We start from the raw sequence: 25,643 nt of genomic DNA, 5'->3' as shown, positions 1-25,643 counted from the left end.
AGTCCGGCGGAGGTTATCCTAAGGGTCGAGTAAAGAAACATTGTCAGTCGACAACAATCCTTCGCAGGACTACCCCCATCCAGACGATCAGGCCACAAGATCACACGTCAGTCCGTGTCACTGACACTGTGACTGAAGTAATGAGTTCAGGTACACATCAGGTGTTCATGTAAAGGTTGGGCGAAGCTGGTCATGATTTTTGGGAGCTAGAAAGACTCAACATTACAACCGCAGATTACTCGGTGAGGAGTCCTTTAGTTCACTGTTACTCAAATTCCTATCAAGAATCATTACAAACGTGTCTGATACAAATAACAAATAGTCTTGGCTTACAGCCACTCCAGCTGGGTATAATTACTGAAGATTCCTTGGGGCAATTCCCTCAGCTTGTTGTTGCTTAAGTGCCTATCAAGATAACGTTAGAACGTGTAAAGTACATGCTGAGTACAACCGTTACGATAAGAATGACACCTGAACGTCTAATCTCTTCATTGTCAAAACTATAAGGAAATTTATAAAGAAAACAACTAATAAATGACTAATATCGTATCTTGAATCATATGTTACTCTCTTCAGCCTAATGATCCATCACCGCCTGATATTTTGCCACTTTCTGAAGAGTAGGGATATTGAAAGTGATGATACTCTATTTGAGTGGAACGATAGCCCATCGCAGGGAACTTCATCTGTAGTTTTCGTAGTTTCTTATTTTCACTGTATCTATTTTTGATCTCTGGTTAGAGAGAATGTCTTTCGCCAAAACACAAAACATTGATCTGGCCAGGGCTTAAATCCGGACCTGTCAATCTGGAGTCAAACACTCCCACCAGTTGGTCGGTGAACTTTGCAATGTTAAGAGCAGTGTTAGCAATTGCATGAGGGGACGCAAATCGTCTGCACTGTAAGTACATATCAAGCTCTGTAGGTGATTTAATCCCATTTTAATCCCATCCGATCTCACAATTTACTACTACCTGATATGGTACATTTTACGTTGTCCTGGGGTTATCCTAATCGATTTGAGTCTTGCCATAGCATGAAAGTAATTCCTTTGAGAATAAGGTCCAAGATAGCATGAGAGGAATTCCTCTAAGAATAGGGCTTTTGGTGGAGAAGCAGTCCTCTGGGTCAACCTTTTCTTGGTGTTTATAACTGTTTAATTACACTCACAATTTTGACATAGCAAGCGGAAATTTCCATGCAATTGAATTAAAGCTTTTTCCACCACAATTCACACTAACAATAGTTTGGTGGAAGACGGCACATTCGCAAGGGCCTGGGCACTCTAAAATGAGGCAAGAAATGATTGGCCGTTAAAATTCGTCTACAAAGGCTTCAAATTTCAAAGAGTTAAGTCAGTTGTTTTGGCAACGAAGAATATTTCATTTTGATAGAACATTACTGTAAAATCACAATTACCAAGATTACATGAACACTTCAGAGTTACGATGTAAATTAACTGATCATGAATCAAAGATGAAAACTGGATTGAAAACACGAACTTCAGGTACACTGTATGCAGGCGCCAAAATCGACAAATCTGTGGCATAGTAACTTTACTTGGAATAGAAACAAGTCTAAGCGTAGAAATGTGAATTTCCTTTGGTTCTCATCATATCCGCCTTCCCCTTCACCAGATAACTGTCATACCAATAATTAACATTCAAACCTAAAAACAACATAGAAGTTACATTAAAGGGATATAGAAAGATTACTTTTGAAAGGTTAAGTAAGATCCAACCACTAAAGTAGCTTAAACGTTTTTTGGGGTGTATAGAATTTTGAGCAAATGAAAAGGTACAGGTTTAGATAATCCAATTATGCAAAGTACTGATATACTTCAACAAAACAATAATACCTCACCTTCAATTCTGAGGCTGATGTCTCTTTTTAATACCTCTCCATCTTTTCTTACCTCGCAACTGTAATTCACGTTGTTTTCTGAAGTTACTTTAAGCCGAAATGTTATGCTGGTACTATTTTGAACAGCGACACCATCTTTTCTCCACACAATGTACGGAGCTGGCGCACCTTTCACTGGGCACCACAGGTTAGAGGTTCTGTTCAAAAATACATACTGCGTCTTTGGAGCTTCATCTAACGTAGGATTGACTATATAAGATTTCAAAGAAAAACAGAAAGTAATTGTTAGATTATTATGATGCATGCATATCAAAAAATATTCTAATTCTGACACAATTCAGTGTTCAGGCCAAAGTAACATACGGATTCTATTTGTATTCCTCCCGTTTCTCTGTCTCCGCCTGTCTGGCTGTGGGTTTAAGGATATGGTAGACCTTCGAGTGCCAACTTTTTATTTTGTTATGTTTTTTTTTTTTTTTTCATGTCAAACTAAGCATTATTGATTTCATTATAATTTCCAAGAACATTTTTGTGAGATATTGAAATGCGGGCGAAAATCTCTGTTATCTGTCTGCGTTTAAAACTAGCATGTGAATGGAGAAAGATAAAAAGGAAAAGGGTCCATAGATGAAAGTAAAAAAGAAGCCTTGTTTTCAGCAAAATAAGTAAAGAAATTCTTTGCGGAATGGCGAAATGATCTCACTAAAATAGATCAAGCCTTATAATTTTGGCAATTTTTGCTGCTGGCACTCGTTCAGCAACCATTCATTTTTGCCGCGGCGTGCTTAGGCCGCTTTTTAAGTTGAAAAAAAAGAAAAAAATTGAAATCAAAATTGCCGTTCAGCAAAATTGAACTTCAGGTCTGTCACGGGTTACTGTTAAGTAGTTACCGCGAATCCTGTTTTTTAGGTAAACTTGACAGTAATAGACCGCGAAGGTCTACCGTATCATTAACTTGGTAGTTATCACTTCTACAGAATAAAACGTGTAAGCGAAGTAACAATTGCTCAATGCAATTTGATCTACAATTTGAGCCACAAAGATGACGCTATCAACGTTGTTGTTCATCCTAGAAGTATGCAGGAAGCGTGCCATATGAACTTCATAATACACCTCGCTCACCGTAGAGTCTCTGTGGCTCAGTGGTAGAACATCGAAGCGCGGAATCTTAGGGCCTGAGGTTTGATTCCTCAAGGGGACTCAGAATTTTTTCTTTGTCCTACGCTCGAGACCAGACGAAAAACGTCTTTTTCTGCTTCTTTAGCGAGCTCAAAACTTACCATCTCTCTTACTCTATTAACGAAAAATTTAGTTGCTTCTGGAATTTACAATTAGTAAATACATACATACATACATACATACATACATATATATATATATATATATATATATATATATATATATATATATGTGTGTGTATGTATACATTGATTTATTGAAAGAAACATCATGCCTGTCTCATTGATGGATCTGGCGGTATAGAGTACGTCGAAGTTATAGAGATCTGTCCCGATAAATTTCAACCACATGTATCGTCCACTGGATCGCACTACTCCAGTTCCGTAATCTCCACAGAATTCACCAAGAAGATTGGTTGACTGATTACTGCCATCACGAATTTCAAGATTAAATCCCCATATACATAATCCTGGATGCTCGCTGCGTATTGTAAAGTTTAGTTCCACATAATTTCCCCGTGAAACTGAGAGAAATTTTTTCCCGTCAAACTCCTGGACTCGTTTCCAATCTTGTGCACGTGCTTGCGTATCGTACTCAAACAAACCTGCAATAACTGTAACTAGTCAATTTGTCTGGTTGCAAAAAAAAAATTGATAGTTATTATGAAGAAATTATAAATGGTACATTAAGACCAAGAAAAAAGAGAGTGGTTTCCAAAAAAACTGAGCTCTGTCTTGCAAGCACAATTACTCCATTTATTAGATTTTAGACCATTAAACAAATCCTAGATAAAAATATACTTTACTTTATTTTATACTCCGCACAGGAGAGAGTGAAGTAGTACCCACAAATCGACCTCTGCTCCAGCTGGGAGCAGGATTCCAAATGGCAAACGTGTCAGCGATTTAGAATGAAGACTGTAAATCTAGTTTCCTTGTGAAAAAAAGTGTATCGAAGATAGAGAAAAGTTGGTTTATCACTGGTTTTCAAATACATTTCATTGGTATCATTTTATTGAATTGTAATTTGAGTTAATTTTATTGAACTTGAAAGAGATTGAAATCTCATAAAAATTAATGCACCAGCAAAATATGCAGGAGATCCCTATTTGAACTTAGATGGGACTATCTTGACGTCTTGGACAATTTGTAACAAAGAATGCGCTCCATTTCTTATGCATAGTTTTTATACTACAAAGTTGCTTGATACACTTATATTCAAGAGATAACGATCTCTTGCTCATCTTTTCAGCAGATGCCATCTTTGTTCATCCTCCAACTCTTCAATACCCTCCTTCGACGAATATCCCACTCATTACCTCTATTCCCTTCCCATTGGCGCCAGCCCCACCCATGGAACCTCCCCTCCCTCATAATTAGAAAAAAAACAAAAAGCTTAAATTTCTTATATAATGGTTTTAAACAGCTAAGGCGCTTACAGAAAACAAGGATGAAACTCCACTTGGCTATTGAAGATACCATCACAATGTTGTGTGCTCTAGAAGTAAAGTTCATATGCGTAATTTTTCCCTATTCACTGTAAGCTTACATCAAGCCAACAGATATTTGCCGTTCTTTTTTTAAGCTTTCAATATTTTATGGTGAAGGAGAAAAAAGTCCCTGTCTATGGTCAGCAAAAGCCAACATGAAAGATTAATAAATCGGTTGTACAATCTTTTGTTGGACTAAGAATTAAAAAATTGGAACACGAAATAAAAAGAAAAAATAATTGAAAGAGCAGCTTTGTGAATATAAGTTTTTGTCTTGTTTTAACGCGTTGCTGTTTCCCTTTTATTTTGATCATAGACAGGTAGTAATGATACTCCTTTATTCACTGTAATTACTAAAAATATTTACAAAATAATGATAAAATCCTTAAAAATCGAAAAATACATGAAAATGTCAAATAAAAATCTAAGAACAACTAACGGATACACGCTTCGTTTACGTTTACTTCTTGAACTTTGAATAAGAAGATAATTAGAAAAAAAAGTAATAATAGTAATGTGAAGAATATTAAAAGTTTTAATCCTAAAAAATCTTGGTAGTTCGCTATCGATTCCAAAGCCCCTACTAATCCTAAATGTGAGGAATAGTAAAAGGTAGTAAAAGCTAGTTCCACTTTGATTCCTTATCACGATTCTTGTCTTTTTTTTAAAAAATGACCTTAAATACGCGTACGAAATTTTGTAGAGCGGATAATTATTCTTCTTTTCCTTCCTCAGCCAAAATATCTTGGAAAAGAGGCCATTCAAAGTACGTCGATAAGTTCATATTATCAGTTTTAAATTACCCAGTCCATCAACATGCACCCGAAATGGATCAATCTCTCAATTCTCACTTACAGACTACTTAACAAACCAATAAAATAAGAAATAGGAATTCTAATGCGATCACTGAGCGCAGTTAGAATTCAGTTACGAGATGAATCATTGATAAACTTATTGCTAATTCATGGCGACCGATAAAAATATTCCATACTATATTTGGCGCTTTTCATCCTCTAAACAAGAAATATAAAGGTGATTTTTATTCCTTTGGAAAAGCTGAACAAAATCCCGACCGTTGCGCAAAGTAAATATTATGTTCATGCATTTTTAATGTAAGGAAGAAAGAATGTACAAATTTTTTGGATTTTCCTTCCTACAAAGAAAGTGCTTCTCTTTTCCCTTGTGGTGTTCTCCAACCTCTTCGGCGAAGATATTGATGACACATATACAGTTTTAGAGGAAATAAATTGAAATCCTCGCGCCGGGAATAGTTATCCTTTTATCCATCACTCAGCTGATAATTTTACAAGCTGCATGCTTTTTGTTGGTGCTCTGATGTCATTTGAATTTTTCATTTGATCGAGTTGATCGTTTTCCAAAATTCTCAACACTAATTTTCTTGACAATATAACGATGTTGGTAGCGGGAAATGAGATTTCGATGAATTGAATGAAGTGTTATCATGAATTGATTCAAGTTTTACTCATTTTTTTGTGTACTGGTTTTGACAGGGCGTAAAATGCACATCTAGAGCATAACTCACACATACTATGGTTAAAAACTGAAAGGAATCGAGTTGATTTTGTAGTGGAAAAATATTCTAGACATATTAGAAACTATATTGTGACAAAGCACGTAGCATATTCATCAACAGGATCGACATCTGTACTGACTGTGTACATGTAGTTATCTCGCAATAAAAAAAGGAAGGCTCGCCACCTTTAGATAAAAAGAGCTCGTAATAAAATAACTAGGTTATTCATTGTTTGAAATTTATCTTAAATTGGAAAACCTTCACTATTCGTTCTTTTTGGAAAGAAAATGGCTACTTCCCTTTAAACAAGAGATGTTTCAATGTCTATATAAATATTCTAGCCATATTTTGCATAGTTTATGGTGCGAACGTGGCGAGAAACTATTTAAAAGTGTTTTTTAATCTTTAGATGAAGAAGAGCCGCATGTTAGGTTTGCGATTTTGTGGTTTAACCGGTCTTGTTCTTCTCAAAGTAAATCTGCTTAATATCATCATATATTGAAGATAGAAGGAGAAATTACGCTTATATCACTCTACTGCATAATTGTGTAACTGACAACACATCATAAAAGAACTGACAGAAAAAAAGATCTGTATGCGTTGCGCGCTTTCTATATCACCTAAAAGACTAATTGATTCAGCAATTTTTCAATTTCTCATCAGGACATAGATTTTTGAACAAGGCTTATAGAAAGACTCCACAAAATCGAAGAGTTGCAAACTTTTTTTTTTATGTCCGTTACTCTGTAAATATAACTGTTTATCGTTCACTAACTGACTTCTTCGTTTTTTTTTTTTTTCTCAGGTGCCATTTGACTTTCAAATTAACGTTTTACAAGGAATATGTTTCCCTTTCAGTAAAATTCGCATCTCTATTGTAAAATACCATTACAAAACATACACTCTTGTTTATTATTTCGAGGATAATACTACTATTTGTGTTTTTCGAAGAATTTAGACTCTTTTCTATGTCGATCAATCAGTCGATTAAAATGTTTAACTTTTTTCGTGTCCTTTGTTTCTCAAAAAAAGCGGAAAATTCACCTAACTATAACATAAAATCCCAAAAATAGAGAAAACGAACTAAAATGATCGAATTACAGAACTTCAGAGGCTAGAATATTTTAGGATAAATACAGTGGTAAAAACAGAGCAAAAATAATGTCATCGAAAGGATCGCCATGTGTCAATATCTAGGAAGCTTATTTCCTATGAACAAAAAAATTCTCTCTACTTTCAAATCTAACTTTTGTACCGTATAGTGAGCGAGAGAGATGAATTAAACTATTATGAAATAAGAACAGAAAGAAACGAAACTCTTATGTTTAGTACCTGAATGCTGATTTCCCTTTACTCTGTAAGAATCTGATCGCGTTTATCCGCATAAGCAGAAGATAATTAATTCACACAGAGGTATAGGCTTTTACAGCTGTTTTTATTGTTGTTTTTAATAAATTGAGAGTTTTAGATAGACAAAAATTTCCATCACGTCTACCTCAAAAGAGAACTGAAATAAGGTATATTTGTTTTTTTTTTCTTCTCCCTTTTCTCTTTGAGCAGTTTTAATAACTAATTTATATAATGTTGCAATGAACTGAATAAACTGACTAAATTATATGACTAACGCGACTATTCATCGGCAACCAACGCTTTTATTATTTCAGTCATAACAGTATTTGACTTTCAAATCCAAATTATGCCAAATCTTCTTTACGCTAAATATTTTTTTTTCATGAACACTGACTTACTTTTTTTAACCGGGAATCCAAAACTACGGATCTCATCTCAAAGGCATTTTCATTTTCTTCTTTTATCAACTTCTCGAAAAGGAAAACTTATTTCCGCAGTATTATGTCCTCGGATTGAAAATGACATGTCAGTGGAAAGATAAGTATATTATTTACCGACTGGGAGGTCCTTACAGTATAAATCTCCGCTAGAGGGCAGCATTTTCAAGTTTCCACCATACGGACCTTCCCTTAGACGGTTAATAGCTTACCATTAGTTTCTCTTTTTTTCTCAGCTCGTGAGCGGGCGTAATTTTACAATTTTGTGATTTGATTGGTTCTAGGAGCGGGGAATCCCCCTTCTCCCCCCACCCCCACCCCCATCTTCCACACACGCACATACACTCTCACGCTCGCAGCGGGTGATATCTGTCGGGTGATGAGCTGTGTTATATATAAATATCCGTTTTTTTCCGGCGGGACAGCGTGTTTAAAACCTTGCTCGTAGTTCACTTCTAGTAGGGTCCATCTTCATCAGGTAAATTACTTATCTATATTTTTACTCCTTCTTCTTCTAAAGCTAAACTTTGGGTAAGTCTATGAAAGTTTTTTCAATACAGGATTCCACATCAGAAACCAAAAGAATTCAGTGAGCGAAAGCCGAATTAAACCGCCTCGTTTCTTGTTTAAGTTATCTCATTTAACTTCAGTTATCCATTGGAATAGAGATAGGATGTATAAGCGCCATTACGTCGTACAAACGAAGAAATTCTTACAACTCTAACATAACCATTTGAACCTACTAACCGTGACTTTCCTTGTCATTTAGTGAGTAGCGTTACCATTGAATAATCGTCAATAGAGGCGGATAATACTTTACGATAAATTATTTGACTGGTTCTTAGAAATTATCGATTTAGAGCAATTTTTCGGTGTCTAAAGTAAGTGTGAAGAGTCGAAAAACAAGCCAAGTTCTCTTTGGGTTTGCTTCTCTTTGTTCTGTGATTGGTCTAGAAAACTCGCACCATCCTGTCAACCAATCAGATCTAAATTAAAAGCCAATCGCGACTTGGACACTGGCGTTTGCCCGCGCTCCAGGCATTGTACCTAAATTGTCACCTTACTCAGACACTAACTGAGTTCTGGTTTCTGGGCTGATTGCTCCAGAGGTGGTCAACGAACTTCAAGCGTTGCGAATGGAAAGTTACAAAAATGAGGGGAAAAAATCGTGTCACAGCCAACTTAAGCCGGGTAAGAGGTATATTGTGACACCATTTACGAATAATCTCATAAATTAAACAGTTTCCAGTTTTATTATTTCTTTTTGTTCTCCTTGCTCGACTTTGTTTCAGGCCTGCCAGATTTCTTAGATACCTTTCTATACAGATAGTACAAGATCATTCCAGCCACGAACGGCCAAAATCCTATTTTCAGCAGTAACTTTGGATCGAACAGCGACTTCCTCTTAATGGACATGAGCTCTGTGGTAAAAATAAGTACAGAGTTGGCTATGCTTAAATAAAGCAAAAATAAGAAATGTTTGGATTTACTGTTTATTTAGTAACGTAGAATGATATTAATATCATGAGTAGCAGAAATATTTCTGTATAACCCCATACTATTATTGTAATGAAACAATTTAAAGTCATAGTCCCAGAGGCAATATATTGTTTCTGCCGTTGTTTTTTTAATCCATAAACTATTTACATAGTGAAGTATGGGGTTGTGGAGAAATATTGCTAATTGAGCGAAAAGGAAAGGCTTCTTGACCATTCCCTTTCTGTGTTATTACAAGAAATTTAAAAGAAAAATTTCCCTTTTTGGTTATTACCATATGCCCAACAGATATCTCGTTCGTGATTGGTCAATGACTCATGCCAAAATAAGTTCTGGAGTGCAACACAGGGTCTACATATTGCACGTGCTCAGAATTAAAGACAAACAAAAAAAGCTAAGTTCTAAATGTTTTGAAAAACTTTCAACTTGGTTGAAATGTCACAACTTTTTTGCAACTCCGTGAAAATTTCTTATTTTAAGTAATATGTATCGAGGACAAACAAAGAGATTTAAAAAATGAAAAAACCGACTTTGTGTTTTGCAATTTATTGTTAGTGTTTTGTTTCTTTTTGTTTCAGGCTTCACAACAAAGGAGTATACATTAGAGCAGGTATAAAGAGAATAGTCAAAGGCTACTCGCGGACATTTACTCAAGAGGTCGAAATAGAGGTGATTAATTAATCTATAGAACGATGGTATTGAAGACCTCTCACTGCCTTCTGTTTATCCTGAGGGTGGGCTCATGTTTAAGTTTCACCATACTGCCCCTTTTCGGGCGCAGCCGCCTATTTTACCATCGACAGCTGCTTATGGAAAAAGGTTATTGAAACCCTTTATCAGAATGGGTCATGTACCTAAAGGGATGGCTAACATGGAAAATGGACCGTACTACGGGTCGAAAGGTTTATGTTCTTGCCTGGGCCAGCTCGTGTTGATGCCCTCATGGGATGAACACTGTCTTCTCAGAGAGCCTCTCGCCGCCTAGGAGCGAGCGAACGGCTAGGGTAACCTGACAAAAACCCGCGAAGGGGGAGGGAGAGGGAGAGGGGGAGGAGTGTAAGCTGTAATGGACAACCATCATAATCAGGTGGAATAGCAAATTTTGAAGTCACTTCACGTTGCGGAAAGCTTAAATAGCCCATCAATAGGGGAGTCAGTCTCGTTTTTCAAACTTAACTTTCTTAGCATTGAGTGTCGGTCCAAATCATCATCGTCTTTCAGTTGTATTCAACACTTAAGATTGCATGTATATCAGTTGCACAATTTTTTATTTCATGCCCCAAACACACCTGAGCATTTTGTTTTGGCGTTTCGCGGTGATTGTTTGCCTCCTCCTCTTTAACTTTCCAGACACCAGTATCTTGTTTACTCAGCATCCTCTGTTGTGACTTCCTTTTCGCTGCAGATTGATGGCAAAAAACTCGACTTACGAACACTAGAAGGAATGTAGTTCTTAACATCGGCAGGTAAGTAAAAGCTGGAGGTTGAGGTCAATCAAATTAATTTGAATTAATTTTGTAATAGTTAGATGTTCAATTTAATTGCCAGAAAATCGCAGAACATCTGCTTCAACAAGTAGTTTTAAGCTGCAAGGTTTTTATCCCCGGTGAAAGTATGATTCGTGTAGGTCAGCATTATCTTTTTCATATAATTATGACCTGATTCCTTTACAGGCTAGGAACGAATAACCTTTCAAAATTTGTCTCCCTCACATCATGTGGCTTCATAGCTCAATTGGTAGCAGTCCCCAACTATTATCTGGGAGGCCCGGGTTCGAATCTGATCGAAGTCGGAATTTTTTTGAAGGGTAGTTCTATGAGATCACTTTGATTGCAACTGATTATCACTTCGTTAATTATAAAGTCTTTTTTTATAAATCTTGCCCTTTTAAATTGTTTTTAAATTTGTTTTTTGGCCAGTTGGGGAGCAGGCACAGATGCATGGGGACCAAACAAAGATGTATGTAGTACCTCATGAATTTAGTAGTGATATCTGCTCATATTCTTAGCACCAAACAGCTGATAAAATAACCATGACATGTTGTCCTTAGAAGGTGAGGTCTGGAAAAGACTCTAAGATTCAGCGCATCTGCTAAGAAGAAGCCAACCATGAAGTTATCACAACGGCCGATCAGATCCGACGAAAGTTCAAGAAGCCAATAAGTACGAAGAGAAGAATGGCGCAAACTGCCATTAGCGCGGGAAGTTGCGAATGACCAAACCACTTTTGGTTTTAATTTTGCCCATGATTGGTTCAGATAGTGGCTTTATCATGAGTTATCTGGACCAATCGCAAAGCGAATTTAAACGAAATAAGTGCAATCCCGGATCCCTTTTCCACACACAATTTAAATTGCTTGAATCTTTTTGCAGGGTCATGCCTCAGCTTGTCACTGTGACGGTCTTGTCGAGGTGGTTGGACTTCAGGGAGTAATGCAACTAGTGAATCAGAATCACCACCATCTTTACCCGTTCGACCCTTGCATCAGCAGGCATATTCACCATACTGTTCTCTCTAATCTGATCCACGTATTTTTTTAACTGCCACAATTTTTGTATGCTGTCTTTTCCTTTTTTCCTAAGTATTTGCATAGGAAACGTTTTTATTTAGCAATAAAAATGGTGCATTAGTTCTTAATTGGGACGAATTCTTTATTAAAAGGGTCAAATTCAAAGTGGAATCAGGACTGGTATTCGGCTCGCACAGGGAGCCCAGGTATGGATATCTGGTTGTAATACAGTAAATAACATAATGAAGCCATAAGTTGATTATCCTCGTACTATTCTCTTGTAATTTCTGTTTTTCACGTTACTATGTTCCCACCAGTGGCGTAGCGTCATTTTTTCTGCATATTTACTTTATAAAATCAGTTAATAAAAAGAACTATCATGTAATACCACCCCTTCCCTCCCCCCCCCCCCCCACCACAACGACGCAGAACCACAGTTTCCGTAGAAATTACTCTCATCATCCATCCGCTTCAATGCTTTTTTTTTAATTGATGACAATTATTATTACTTCATTACAGATCAACATCAAATTAAAATCAGAGATGCCCGGACAAATAGATGGTGAACCTTGGATGCAGCCTCCTGGTAATGTGATTGTACGGCCCATACTAACACAGGTATTTACAGAAAACTGTGTAACGACGCTGTAAAAGATTACTGTTTTGGGGAAAATGAAAGGCTTGTGATTGGACTTTCATATCTCAGTGTTAAAAATGTACCTAGAACATCCCGAAAAATCAATTTCGTTTTATCTTTTAACCTGAGAAACTTTTTTTTTTGTCAACATTTACATCCAAGAATTCAATAAAACGTCTATAACCGGACGACTTTGGCTCAGAATTCTTTGAAGAATTAATCAAATATTACTAGAACCCAAACGGCCATCGAACACTTCTCGAAATTTCATCGTAAGTTCACTTATTTTTTTCTTTAGGCGCTGATGCTATCAAAGAGAAAGGTTAAAGTAAAAAACAAAAGAAGACCCACAAGCTCGTCTCGCCCTCCTGCAGGCCTCAGCGCAACAAGAACTATTTTTTATGACGATTAAACACTTACCCCGGGCTTATGGCAGCTTAATTAGAAACCATACTGGATATTTTCTCCAGCTCTGATTTATACTTAACTTGGTAATACATCTAGTTAAGTATTGCTTTAGCCGAGAAAATGTAATTCGAAATTGTAAAGGAACTTATTGTCATATGTATCGCTTTGGGTTTACGCTGTATTGTAAACAGTGCATACTAAAATTCCATCTTTATAGTGCGTTAAATTGAACCAATTGTGAAACTCTACCAGCACGAAATGCATGCTGGTTGAGAAATCACACGAACATCACGTGCTCGTCATACAGGCTGAAACAAGGAGAGCGGCTCAGTCCTCACCATTCGAACCCCTTCAGTATACCTTACCATTCGTGCTATTCGAGTCAATTTCTATCACCGGCCATGATTTTTTTATCGAAGTGGTATAAAATGATTCTGGACTAGTCTCAGCCACATTCTGTCTTCCCCGTTCCGTCCGTAAATGCGCAAAGGCGTTGTAGTCGACGCTACGCGCTAACGAACCAAACTCGTAACCTGATATTCCATAGTCGTATGTAGGAAAAAAGGGTGGCGCGAGATTTCTAGACGAATCACAGTTTATTAAAGATTTCATGCTTAAGAAAAAAGTGGGAAGAATACGATTAACTAACGCAATTTCAGATAGGAATGAAAACACTTGAGAGTCGACGATACGCGTACCCTGGTGTTCTACAATCGTATATTAAAGGTGCGAACTAAAATGTTGAAATCTCAGTCTCGAGGTGGAGTTGAAAGCTTAGCTTGTCCCGTCAATGGAGTTTTTATAGAAGACACCGGTGAATTTGAAGATAATATAAGTTCGAGTATATTTCAAATGAATGTTGTATTTGTAATTATATGTAAAAAGTGGTTTAACTGCAGAAGTATTCATTAACAAGCTAATATGCATGGCCGCCTTCTATTGATTTACCTTTTCTCCATATGTTTCATTTTATAAAATGATCAGTTGATGTAGATGTGTTCCGAGTGAATTAAGTTTGAGAGAGAGAACCTACTTGTGGCTTTTTTTTTTTTTGGTCACAAAAGGCATAGCTGGTGATAGGCCCTCGGTAAGAGGAGAGAAGAGTAAAAGAGAGCGAGCAATAGTCGGTGAGGTTCTTGGAAGGCATGACACTTTCCTTCATCCTAATTGGATTTTTCTCTCGCTTACCCCACGTTTATGCTCGTCCTCACTGTGTCAGGCTTCCAGAGGCAAAGTTAACTGTTTAGCATGAGGAAGAGTGTAGAATGGAGGGGAAAATTTTCCGGTTTGCTTCTAGTGAGTTGTACAGACGTTAAGTTTGTTTAGTTAATTTAGTTTCACTCAGGTTTCTGGCTCGATTTACTCAGGTTTAGCTGAAGGTCTCTTTCAAATTTGGTCATAATTGGCTGTGTAGCTCTACATGTTACAGCTTTGAGTCCTTCACTAGAAATATAAATTTTGGAATGTAAATTCTAGTCCCCTAGTAAATTGAACTGCACTGGCAAATTATTGAATTTCTTAAGTTATCTCTGCGGTCGACAAGTAGGAAATATCACAAGCAGTCACTAAGGACTAAAATTCATGACGAGTCAACACCCTAAAAGGCAGAACAAAGGGTGGTGCGAGATTTCTAAACCAATCACATTGCAGTAAAGATTTGATATCTGAGGGTTTTTGAAATAGTAACCCGTCACTCGCACCCACCCTTGGGGAAAGTCTTTGGATAGAAAATGTAAAACTTAAAAATGTTTCCTAACCTACCGGAAATATATATCGGTTACCCCTTATTTTACATGGGGGGTGGGGGGGGGGGGTAACCAAAAACCCTCAAGAGAGTCGCGTCAAGGAGATACATTATGGTGTCAAAAGAAAACGGTTCAGCTTTTTGGAAAAATTCAAACTGAATAATTCATTAAAACAAAAAGTTCAACATTATGAGAGATACAGAAAGCAATTTTGTATCAGTTTACTTGTCACAGGTCATTGTGGCACATAATCCACACTGTGGATGAACCTAAAGCATGACTTAGAAACCTTTATAGAGTAAATTGAGAACGGACTCATGTGTAAGGTCTTAAAAGTGTTTTATTGAAGTCTTCGTTAACGTTTTACAGTAAATCTAGAACCCCTGTTCGTAACTCTGTGTTAATTCCCTCAAAAAGCCACTCACACATTCAAGTTATTCTTACTGTAGAAGCCATGTTGAAGATCATGTTTGAACAAAGATATAAAAAAAATACCACATACTACAATGAACTAGAATTCTCGTTGTGAGTTAAAAAAAATCTAGAAATGGGCTACAAAATTAGACTTAAAAACACTACTAAATATCTAAGTTAGTGGTATTTAAGACCCTTTTCCTTTTTCCCTTTTTTTGATTTTCAGGCTAATGTGAATAATAATGACGAATTATGTAAAGAAGCACGCTTCAGCTATGACAGAGGTCACTAATGACTATAATTCTCGCAAACGAGCTATAAAAGCCCTAAGACCTATTTAAGATCTATTTAAATCATTTTCATTCTACAAAATCTCTAACAAACGAATTCTGACCTAGTCTATTTTCCTCTAACAATTCTAAACTTAGTCTGCATGCAAAGCACTTGCAAGCTTGTTGTGGAAATGAACTATTCAGATTGTTGTCGTACCACTTAATATCCTATGTCTGACTTGTTACTCGTTACCACAACATCTTTCTAATTTCTTTTTTAAGGAATTTGCGTTCATAAAGAACGTAGTAACATAACGAAAATAGACGTCACTACCTTTTAGCTATCATTATGCTCTCATACGAGTTATAAAAATTCTAGAAATGAGCTACTCAGGTCATTCAATATATTGTTAAATCTCTAATGCATGACGTCTTATCCAGTAACTGTTTCTCTTTTTTTCTGTAACATTGTTACCTTTTTTTTTCAACTAGAGATACTAAGGAAATTAAGCAACTCGACACGTACTCTGAATACTCGCTGGACGAGTTGTGATAATGTTCGAACTATTCAGATTATTATTGTACCGCCTAATGTCTACTAACTGTGGAAATCTTAACCGCAAGTCTAAGTTCTTTGATATAATATCCAACCCAAAATTACCGTCACTTTAACTCCTTATGACTTTAATGCTCGCGGATGAGTTCTAACATGTTAAGAAATGAACTGGTTAGTTTACCAGCGTATCATCAAATATCTATTAAGTGGACGTGTTCGACCCATGCATTTGTCTAAGTTTTACTTGTCAAATTTCAGATGATTTTTCGTGTTTAAACAAAACCTAGAAATGAGCTATCTAAATAGTTGTTATACAGATAAATCTCTGATAATTCTTATTCAAGCCCCTTAGTGTTCTATTATCATCACATTATTTGCTCTTTTCTATATTAGGAACTCTAAAAGAAAGTTCTTCAGGGACATCAAATCCCCTCTAAACTAAGAGTAAACTCCGAATAAACCCAACAATTTCCATGGAAATGAACCTAGACATTACTTTTAAAACCAGAGAGGCATTCCTAATCAAAACATTTACTCAGCTATATTGTAATTAATGATGGAAAGATCAGCATGCAGAATAGAATACCTTATCACACTGGGAGCATAGCCAGCTTTTCGAATTGTCGTGGGCCTATACCCTAAGAAAGTTCAATTTTTGTTTCAAAATTTGCACGAGTGATGTGATAAAAGTTAAGAGGTACAGGACTCTAGGCTGGCTACACCCCTGATATTGTTGTGTTCCTTCTTGAGCCATCCGACTTAACTGCGGTGTAGCAATCATGGTCTTTAGAGATACGCTAAAACTAACAGGCTAAAAGTGTCAGGTAGATGTACATGTTACAAAAAGAAACAAACAAGCAAACCAAAAACGGTCAAAACGAAACAAAAGGAAGATGGACTGATAGATAGAGTGCAAGGTATACAATGATTAGCTCGGACAACAAATTTGCTGAGTATTGTTAACATTAGATCAAAGAAAAAGAAATTACAAGTCCACTCAGATATAGCGAAATATGTTCTACTTAAACTATACCTATTTACCACACAATGATAACTTCAGACAACAAAGTTATTGAGTATTGTTAACATTAAATCTAAGAAAAAGAAATTACACGCCCACTCAGATATAGCGCAATATGTTCTACTTAAACTATACCTTGTTACCACACAATGATAACTTCAGACAACAAAGTTATTGAGTATTGTTAACATTAAATCTAAGAAAAAGAAATTACACGCCCACTCAGATATAGCTCAATATGTTCTACTTCAACTATACCTTGTTACCATACAATGATAAGTTCAGACAACAATGCTACTGAGTATTGTTAACATTAAATCTAAGAAAAAGAAATTACACGCCCACTCAGATATAGCGCAATATGTTCCACTCCAACTATATCTTGTTACCATACAATGATAAGTTAAGAAAGCAAAGTTACTGAGTATTGATAACATTAAATCTAAGAAAAAGAAATTAAAGACTAAGATGTTACCATAGACAGTATGTATTGATTACTAGAATCATTTTTCTCCATTTCCTTGAAATTTTTTAGTTTTTCTCTAGCCTTCGCGGTATCCATACTAATGGCAATGTTTTTGGCTCTTGGAAACTGTCAGAGGCAAAGGAAAAAAGCACGCTTATCAATGAACGCAAAATTTATTTATCGATTAGTTGTTTGTTTGATCTACGGACCCGAAATTCAGTCAGTCAAGCGTTGAATGTTTGCATGTCTGTATTGAAGTGTTTTGCAGCCATAATCTGATTCAGTTAGTTATAACCATGCCCACTGGCCAGGTGGAGAGTCCAGCCGACAGTCGGGCAGACAATCAGCCCATCTGTCAGTCAGCCAGTGGTCATAGCTCAGGTAGTCAATTCAATTTGACGGCTTACCGGCCAGTTGCACAGATAGTCAGGTGACCAGACTGTCAATCAGGAAGCTGGTCAGTGCATTAAGGACAGAAGGCAAATTTGAATATACAAGCATAACCAAAGAGAGCACTCGTCAGTGCAGCGTATTAGCCACCCAGAAGTTTTTTTTTTTCAAGTTATACTTTTTCAAATCATAATCAACCAGAGAAAAAATTGATTAGTTTGAAAATGTTTTGGTAGCCTTACTGCCACCAATGAATGGGCTGCCTGAAAAAATTTGCAAGTGACTTTGAAAGAGACGAGCAGTATATTATAGCTACAACAAATCAAACTTCATCTCCTTCATCTCCAATAACTTCAACCATTACAGTTGCAGTGAAATCTCTAATTTGAAACTGGTTTGAGTTAGCCAAGGAGCAAAAAAATTTAGGATAGAGTTACGCTTTGTGTATGGCATCAAAAAAGTCACTTTTGATTCAGAATATAGATCGGGTTCAACAAACTGATAGTTTAAGTAATCATGAGTCAACTATACATGCATACACACCGTAACGCATCGAAGATTTTCACTCTAAATCTCAAATATTACACTTATTCTGATTGGATACATGTAACAAAAAAAACCTACCTTCTTAAGAGGAATTTGTTTTCCGTACCCCTTTAGTCAGCGGTATTCGGTATTAAAGCAGACGTAATAAGCATTTACCTTGAAAGTACTAAAGCGGCCTGGTATCAAACACGTCTTCTTCCCCTGGACGGAACACGAAAAGAGATAGAAATGCAACGCGCTCATTTTTTCTCAAGCGATGCAGTACTAAATTGTACAAGTACAGAAAACAGAGCTGCCACTTATTACAGCTCATTTAATTTTGCTTGCTTGTGTTGAAGTGTTTTGAAACCTGAGGTACACAACATCAAAGTCACTATTTTCATTCAATGAGTTGTGGTAAGTGGCGGTTCTGTTTTCTGTATCTGGGCAAATTATTATTGTATCGCTTAAAAAACAAACAAACATGTAAAACGGCTCAATAAATTCATAAATGTAGGATCTTAGCTTTGTATAAAAAGTTATGGCTCTTCGTTACGAGGAGGTATAATAATACTCAAGTGGTGTGTTTTTTTCCTCAATGTAATCAACTCCCGATGTGAATCGCGACCTTTCGACAGAGCACTTCAAGTGATCTTCAGCCAATTGAGTGGACTGATTATGCGTCACCTTATAAAGCATGTGTGGACCAATCTGAGTTTATCTCTTCTGATTTATAAAAAATGTTACCTTCCTCTACGACATCCATGTCAGGCTCATGCATCTCCTCTTCTTCTTCAGCTTTTCTAGCTTCTTTGAAAAAAGATTTATTTGATACAATGTAAGTTAGTATACAATCATTAAATTTTGTTTTTGTACTTATGAATTAAAATCATAAATGTTTCACCAATTTCAACACTAGAATTTTTCCAGTGACTACCAAGGGAAAACAGATATTTTAATTACTCATAAAATGCCTTACTCTCTTGAGTGACCAATCAAAAACCATTATCTCCTTTACCTTTGTTACTGGGTACTGAAATCTCTTCAATTTCCACCTGCTCCTCAGATTCAACAGCTGTGTGAAATCAGATTCATTGTTAAAATTCATAAGGTTAGACAACGCAGCCCATTGCCCGCTATCAAGTCAGAAAATTAGCCTTGTTGCTACTTACACTGTACGCTGGAATAAATGAGACCCATGTAGGACAAATGTTCAGTTCCTAAAAAGCAATTCATTGTTTTTACCTTCCTCAGTTGTCTTTTTAGGTTCATGCTTACTTCCTCCTTCTTCACCTGCACACAAATATTAAAGATATCTTGACATTATAGAAAGTAAAGTATTGTGTTCACTGAAATCCGCAACAATCGCCTTATTCTTCGACTATTATCAGAAGCTATAAGTAACACTGAAGATGAGTGTCCATCATTAAAAAGGTTCTTGTAAGTAGCTTAACCCTCGATCACTTCTGATGATTTTTTTTAAAACCTTTCATAGGGTTAACTGCAATTGGAACTAGTGGTTCCTTAAAACTGGGCGATTCTCAACATCAAAAACTTCTGTTAGTGTGCAGAGACACTCCTACTTACAGAAAATGTCAACTATTACCTTCTCTTTGTGTTCTTCGTCGATACTGGCTCTCGCGATGATGAACAGTGATTGCATTAAAGAATACCATCCATTTAAATAAACCGCGAGTTATTCCGGAAAGGCTCAAACCTTAATAACGCAAATATGTCTTAAGTCTTTGACAACAGCAGACTTTCCGACAGGACTTTTTTGATTGCATAGACCTGTTAGGTTTAGTAACTGAGGAAGGGTTTTGTGCCTTACGGGAAATAGTGGCCAAAAAGCTGCTCTCGTTAATTTTTTCATGAGACAGACTTAGAATCTGTGATTTGATTGGTGATTACGTGTTAATATGATAACCCTAATCTTATTGGTTTGACATACAAAACCATTCAATCAAGTATACCAAGTGCGCCAGCTTGTTAGCACCAGCCACCTTTCGCTGTTTTGACAGTTATGACATTTCTTTAAAAAAATGAAAATTGAAAAGGTGTTTACCTTCCACAGTCTTTGCAGAGGCTGGTCTGATGTCGAAATCATCCTCATAATCTGTTTTAAGGAACAAGTAGAGTAAAACATGACATAATGCTCATAGTTCATGCTTTATTCTGAAATAAATTTCTTTACAAATGTATTTTACGTACGTTAGATTTTCATATATTTATTCTAGTATTCATTGATTGATCAAATATCACTGAGTTACAAAGCTCAAATTTAAATCTGCAAGTTAATTAGTGCGCATGAAAATTGTAACCGGAATAATACCTCTGCCAAAGACAGTCGGTTAAGACGCATTACCTTTCTTCATTTTGGCGATTCTTATGATCGGTTGTAAGGTGCAATATGCAGTTGAAGTCACCTTGTATAACTGTGACTTTTGCAGTACTTCTTTTGTAAATAGAGCGGTTGTCTATGCCTTCTTTTGATATTTCTTTCATAAATAATTTTTACCTGAGGAAGATGGATTCGCATCCCCCTCACAGGCTTGTTCAATCTCTGCCAACAGAGAAAAGAGTTATCTTTAAGTTATTTTTCATATAATATAACTGAAAACTGGAAACAATGAATAATCATTGTCAATATATACGTATCATTCATTTACTACAACCACATCATATGGGGGACGATGGTATCTTCCTTCCATACTGGAATACTACATACTTTGGCACATTACAGTTTACTAATGTAAAGGAATGGTGATATCATGAGTGGAGGTGTTACAAGTGCATAAGGCAATTTATCACCAGAATATCTGAAGGTAACTTATCAATCAAAATTAATCCAACCTAATTTCATTACATTTGTGTCATACGAGAAACCCTTCCTTGATCTCTCCTTTCTCGAAGTGCACCTACAGCAACTATCAGAGCAGAAAAAGAATACTGTGGTTTCTAGGCATCTTATTTGAAAGAGCTCATATTTGATAGATTAATTGAGTAGACTATACATACCTGGCAAGAGAGTTGAATTACAAAGTCAATTACAACATTGTCTTTGGCATAAAAAATTCTACATTTATTTACTGACCTGGTTGGGGAGCAGGCAATTCAGGGGCTTCCACTTCTGGGATTTCGATCTGTGCTATTAACTGCATTTCAATCTGTTCTCCTAGGGGGGAGAAAAATGAAAAAAAGGAATTAAGTACAGAAAAGAGAAAGGAAAGAAAAGTATCGCACATAGAACCCTACAGAGGTGTAGAGGAGATATGTGATTAGATTGAGAAGCACTATATTTTTTACCCTCCTCGACGTTAGCATGTTCATCCCCATTTCCAATCTGTCCCTGCTGATCATTTTCTGCTTCTTTGATATAAAAAGGAACACCAATAAAAAATTAATGGTCATTGTAAGGTTTATCCAAAGGGAAAAAAGAAACGCTCAGACAAACAATTCAGAATGGATCGTCATCTAATAATTTCAGACAGAAGTATAGTGATTCATATTTTTAGAATTGTTTGTAGAATGAGGTTTTGCTAGCACCTTATTTTAAAAATTTGTCGCAAACGGCAACTATTCGTCTCAATGTTTCTGATGGTTAGTATCTCTAAAGCTGTGTATTAAAGAAAATCGAACTGAAATCATGATTTCTAAATGTGTCGTTGCCTTCATTAAACTTGATGATTTATTACATTCATCCCCTCTCTACTTAGAATCATTCTGGTTTTCTCCTCTACGTCTGCTACAACTTTACATATTGTCAGTTGCACCTTTGTGGTTTCAATAATTTGCTCAGTTTCTTATTCGAAAAAATTAAAAAAAAACATGAGTTTTCTACGATTTCATACCAGTTGAAAGCCTTATGAGTAAAAATGACATATGTTACTTAAAGAAAACTGGGTTGCTAATACTCAATTTGGTGAAACTTAAAGTTTGTTCATTTCAAGGTTTGGAATACAATTATTGTTATCATGGTATTTTTCAATGGAGCTTAAAACTGTACCTTCTTGATTTTGTCCTCTGCTGAAAATAGATCGAACATTGGACCACAGCTTCCCCAGTTTTGCTTTCAACACAGGCTGAACCTAGACATTCAAAATATATTGAATAGTTTACGTAAAGACTTTCAAGTAACGTATTTAGAAGTCACGTTGGTCTCTATGGTTAAAGTTAACGGTGGAGAAGCTAAAAAAAATCTGTCCGATCATTTACTTTTTCATGCTTGTTTTGTATGTCAATCGTTACAATTACAAAATTAAGTTGCCAGCCTGCTCTGACACCAAACCAAATTTGAACATAACGGTAGGTGCTATTTCAAAGTAACCAAAAAAGAAACGTTACCTGTGGAGTAGAAAGCGTATACAGCAATGGATTGATAGCTGAATTGATCGGCAGAGCGAACACTGCAATCCACACTGCCAGATCACCAGGAGGATCAAATGTTTTCTCGACGTGGGACCGGATGCCGATAGCAATGATTGGCATCCAACACAAGAAATCGGTCAGAATAATGAAGAAGACTCTTTTGGCAAGTGCTCTTTCTCTTTTAGCTTGTGCACTTTGTGCTCTTGCTCGTATTTCACGAACAGTTCCATGTGCACCAAGCCGTCTGCTTGACGACCATGATTTCCACAAGATGGCAACGTAAGCAACCGTGATGAAGATGAATAGGGAAAAATTCAAAACGATAAAAATGGAAGTGGAGTATTCCCAGCCTTCTTGTAATTCAGGGGAAAGCTGTAGGGGCAGGCACACTACATTATTGCCATAGTACCACTCGCTGAAATAGTGCATTCCAGACAAGGGAAGGAATGCCATAACGCCTCCCACCAGCCAGATAACTACGCACATTAGACAGGTCTGCCTTGGGGTAATTTTTGCAAAGGTGTAAGGAAACACGATGTTCTTGAGTCTGTCCAATGCGATCAGAGAAATCATCATCACTGACACTTCACTTGAAAAGACAGACATGGCACCATTGAAATGGCAAAACCAACCGGTGCGCCACTCATAGTCATGCAGGTAGTATTCCCCTGACCATTGCAGGTCTTTTATGCCAATAATGATAAGGTATACCCCCATGATGCCGTCAGATACACCCAGATTCACCAACATGATAGACTGGACCACATTGTTATCAGGGTAGAAATACTGCCACCCAACTACGAATAAAGACCCTAGCAACGAGAGAAGACCGACAATCCAAAGAGTTCTCCTTGGAGCATGGTGGCGGAACATGGAATGGCAGCTTGCGAAATTGTCATTGAAGGAATATTCGCAATCAGCATCCTGCCTGAAAAGATCGAGATGGCAGCACATCAGGTTGGTGTCCAAAGTTCTGGAATTCGAAAAAAGAAGAAAAAAAAAGAAGAAATAACACTATCATTGCATCATTGAAATCCCTTAATAATCATTAATTGATTAATAACATAGACTATTATTAAAATAATTGTTTGAAGGGATGAGTGAAGGAAAGGATCGTCATGGAATCTTACACTCTGATGATGTGCGTCAAATGCTTGAAAAACCCTTTGGGGAGCTCGGCCATCAGGTTGTAATGCATGAACCTGTGATTAAAAATAATCATAATGTGAATTTTAAGTTGGTTTATATCATAAATAACCTAAAAAAGTGAATTTCAATAATAAGATTCATTAAGTTAATGTTAATGTTCAAATTGACTGTCCAAAAAGACAAAATCAGGAACCTAGCTGAGGATCTTCAGTACGGACCCTAGCTTGATGTTATCTCAAAGATTCTTTCAAAAGTAGTCATTTAGCCTAAGATAAGTCTCGTCTTGCTTTCTTGGAAATTTTTGATGGCTACTGATTTTATGGACGTGGCAGCCCATTCGGTTGAGGTCGTTCGCTGTACATCTTTCCGGACTCTTCCAGGGAAAAAATTCCTTTAGTACATTTATGTTATTTTCCAAAATTACTTTAAACGAGTCTTTTCTTTGACAAAACGAAATCAAAAGAATGTTATCTGATTTCAATATATGCAACTAAGTTTAGTTGCCTAGATAAACATCTGTCATTTGCAGTAAACTTACAACATTCGCAATTCGTGGGCATAGTTGAAAGTCGTGCTGGTAACGTTTTGTATCCTATTGCCGAAGATATTCCTGAAACGAAGAACGTAACTATTTACAACTAACACCAAAACGGGGACTTGCAGCAGTCACATTCCTCATTCTAATAAATTCTCATGGAATTTCAGTTAAGACTACATAGATCTCCACAATGTTTGTTTCTGCTTTTTCATAATATTCACCTAGGTGCACCAAAAGTATGTTATATAAAGGCACATTTTTAGTGCAATATAAATTTAAAAAAACATTGCTTTGTTGAGGAAGATAACTGGCACCACCCCTGTTCTACATCGTGGTAAATTTGTAGACAAAAATCTCAGATTTTGAATGCTGATATCGTATTCATTCTATCACTTCAAATATTCTGGAATGTTTTGTATGTGATTAACTGTACTCACAGAGATCTGAGCTTTTTAACGCCCTTGAAAATTTTATCAGGCAGAGCCTCGATTTTGTTCTCCGAGAGATATCTTAAACAAAGGAAACGGATAAGGAAATAAATATTGAAGTGCAGTAACATAATATGATTGGGTAAGGCAAATTTTATTTGAGCAATGACGGAGTTAACAGTAAAAAAATATTACTGTATACGGTTTGAGATTCAGGTCATTATGGAAAATGGTTTAAACTCTAAATGCACTTACAGATCTAATAGCTCCACCAAGCCCTGGAACTGATCTTCATGAAGCTTCTTAATTTTGTTGTACTCCATTTTCCTGAAGAAAGCATTATGTGCAGTTTAGAATGAAATGTGTAGTGATATCTTTAGCTCTACTTTTTTTTTGTAAGATTTGCGGTTAAGGCAGGGAATGGCAACGTTTTCCAGTAAAATAGCTCCCAGTCTTTATATCGTAATGATCAAAGAACACATTAGACTTATCTATAATGATCTCAAGATTAAGCGCGAAACTCTCAAGTTCATTCTCTATTACAAATTACAAAATTAGTGCCAGGGTAGTTTGCTGTGGCAATACAACAAATTCTTAGATATTGTCAACTCGGATAAAAAGGAAACAAAGCAACCTTTGCCTTCCAGAAGTAATTTTCAATGTAAGTTGTCATTCACTGAGAAGCTTTTATAGTCACCAAGTGCTGTTATTTTCAAGAAAATCTTTTAAAACAATTCTTAATATTTTGGGACGATATCAATCTTACTTACAGAAATTTTACCGCTCTTATGTTTTTGAAAGCATACGCTGGCAGATTTTCAAGTTCATTGTTTGATATATCCCTGAAAACAATTTTTACACAGTTACT

General features: G+C 36.4%; 1 protein-coding gene and 1 pseudogene across 1 annotated transcript; one reads left to right on the top strand and one right to left on the bottom strand.

The window, feature by feature from the left end:
- Positions 1–25,643, bottom strand: part of LOC149053490 (uncharacterized) — a 53,685-nt pseudogene that overhangs the window by 5,261 nt on the left and 22,781 nt on the right.
- Positions 9,005–12,907, top strand: LOC149053492 (diacylglycerol kinase theta-like). The gene is made up of 6 exons (XM_089206000.1): positions 9,005–9,050; positions 9,928–9,959; positions 11,722–11,778; positions 12,011–12,064; positions 12,378–12,476; positions 12,794–12,907. The coding sequence occupies exons 1-6, from the start codon at positions 9,005–9,007 to the stop codon at positions 12,905–12,907; spliced, it is 402 nt and encodes a 133-aa protein (XP_089062126.1).

This window comes from Pocillopora damicornis, chromosome 1, assembly GCF_964200805.1.
Source record: "Pocillopora damicornis chromosome 1, jaPocDami1.2, whole genome shotgun sequence".
Taxonomy (NCBI): Eukaryota; Metazoa; Cnidaria; class Anthozoa; order Scleractinia; family Pocilloporidae; genus Pocillopora; species Pocillopora damicornis.
This window is presented reverse-complemented; position numbering and strand designations above follow the sequence as displayed.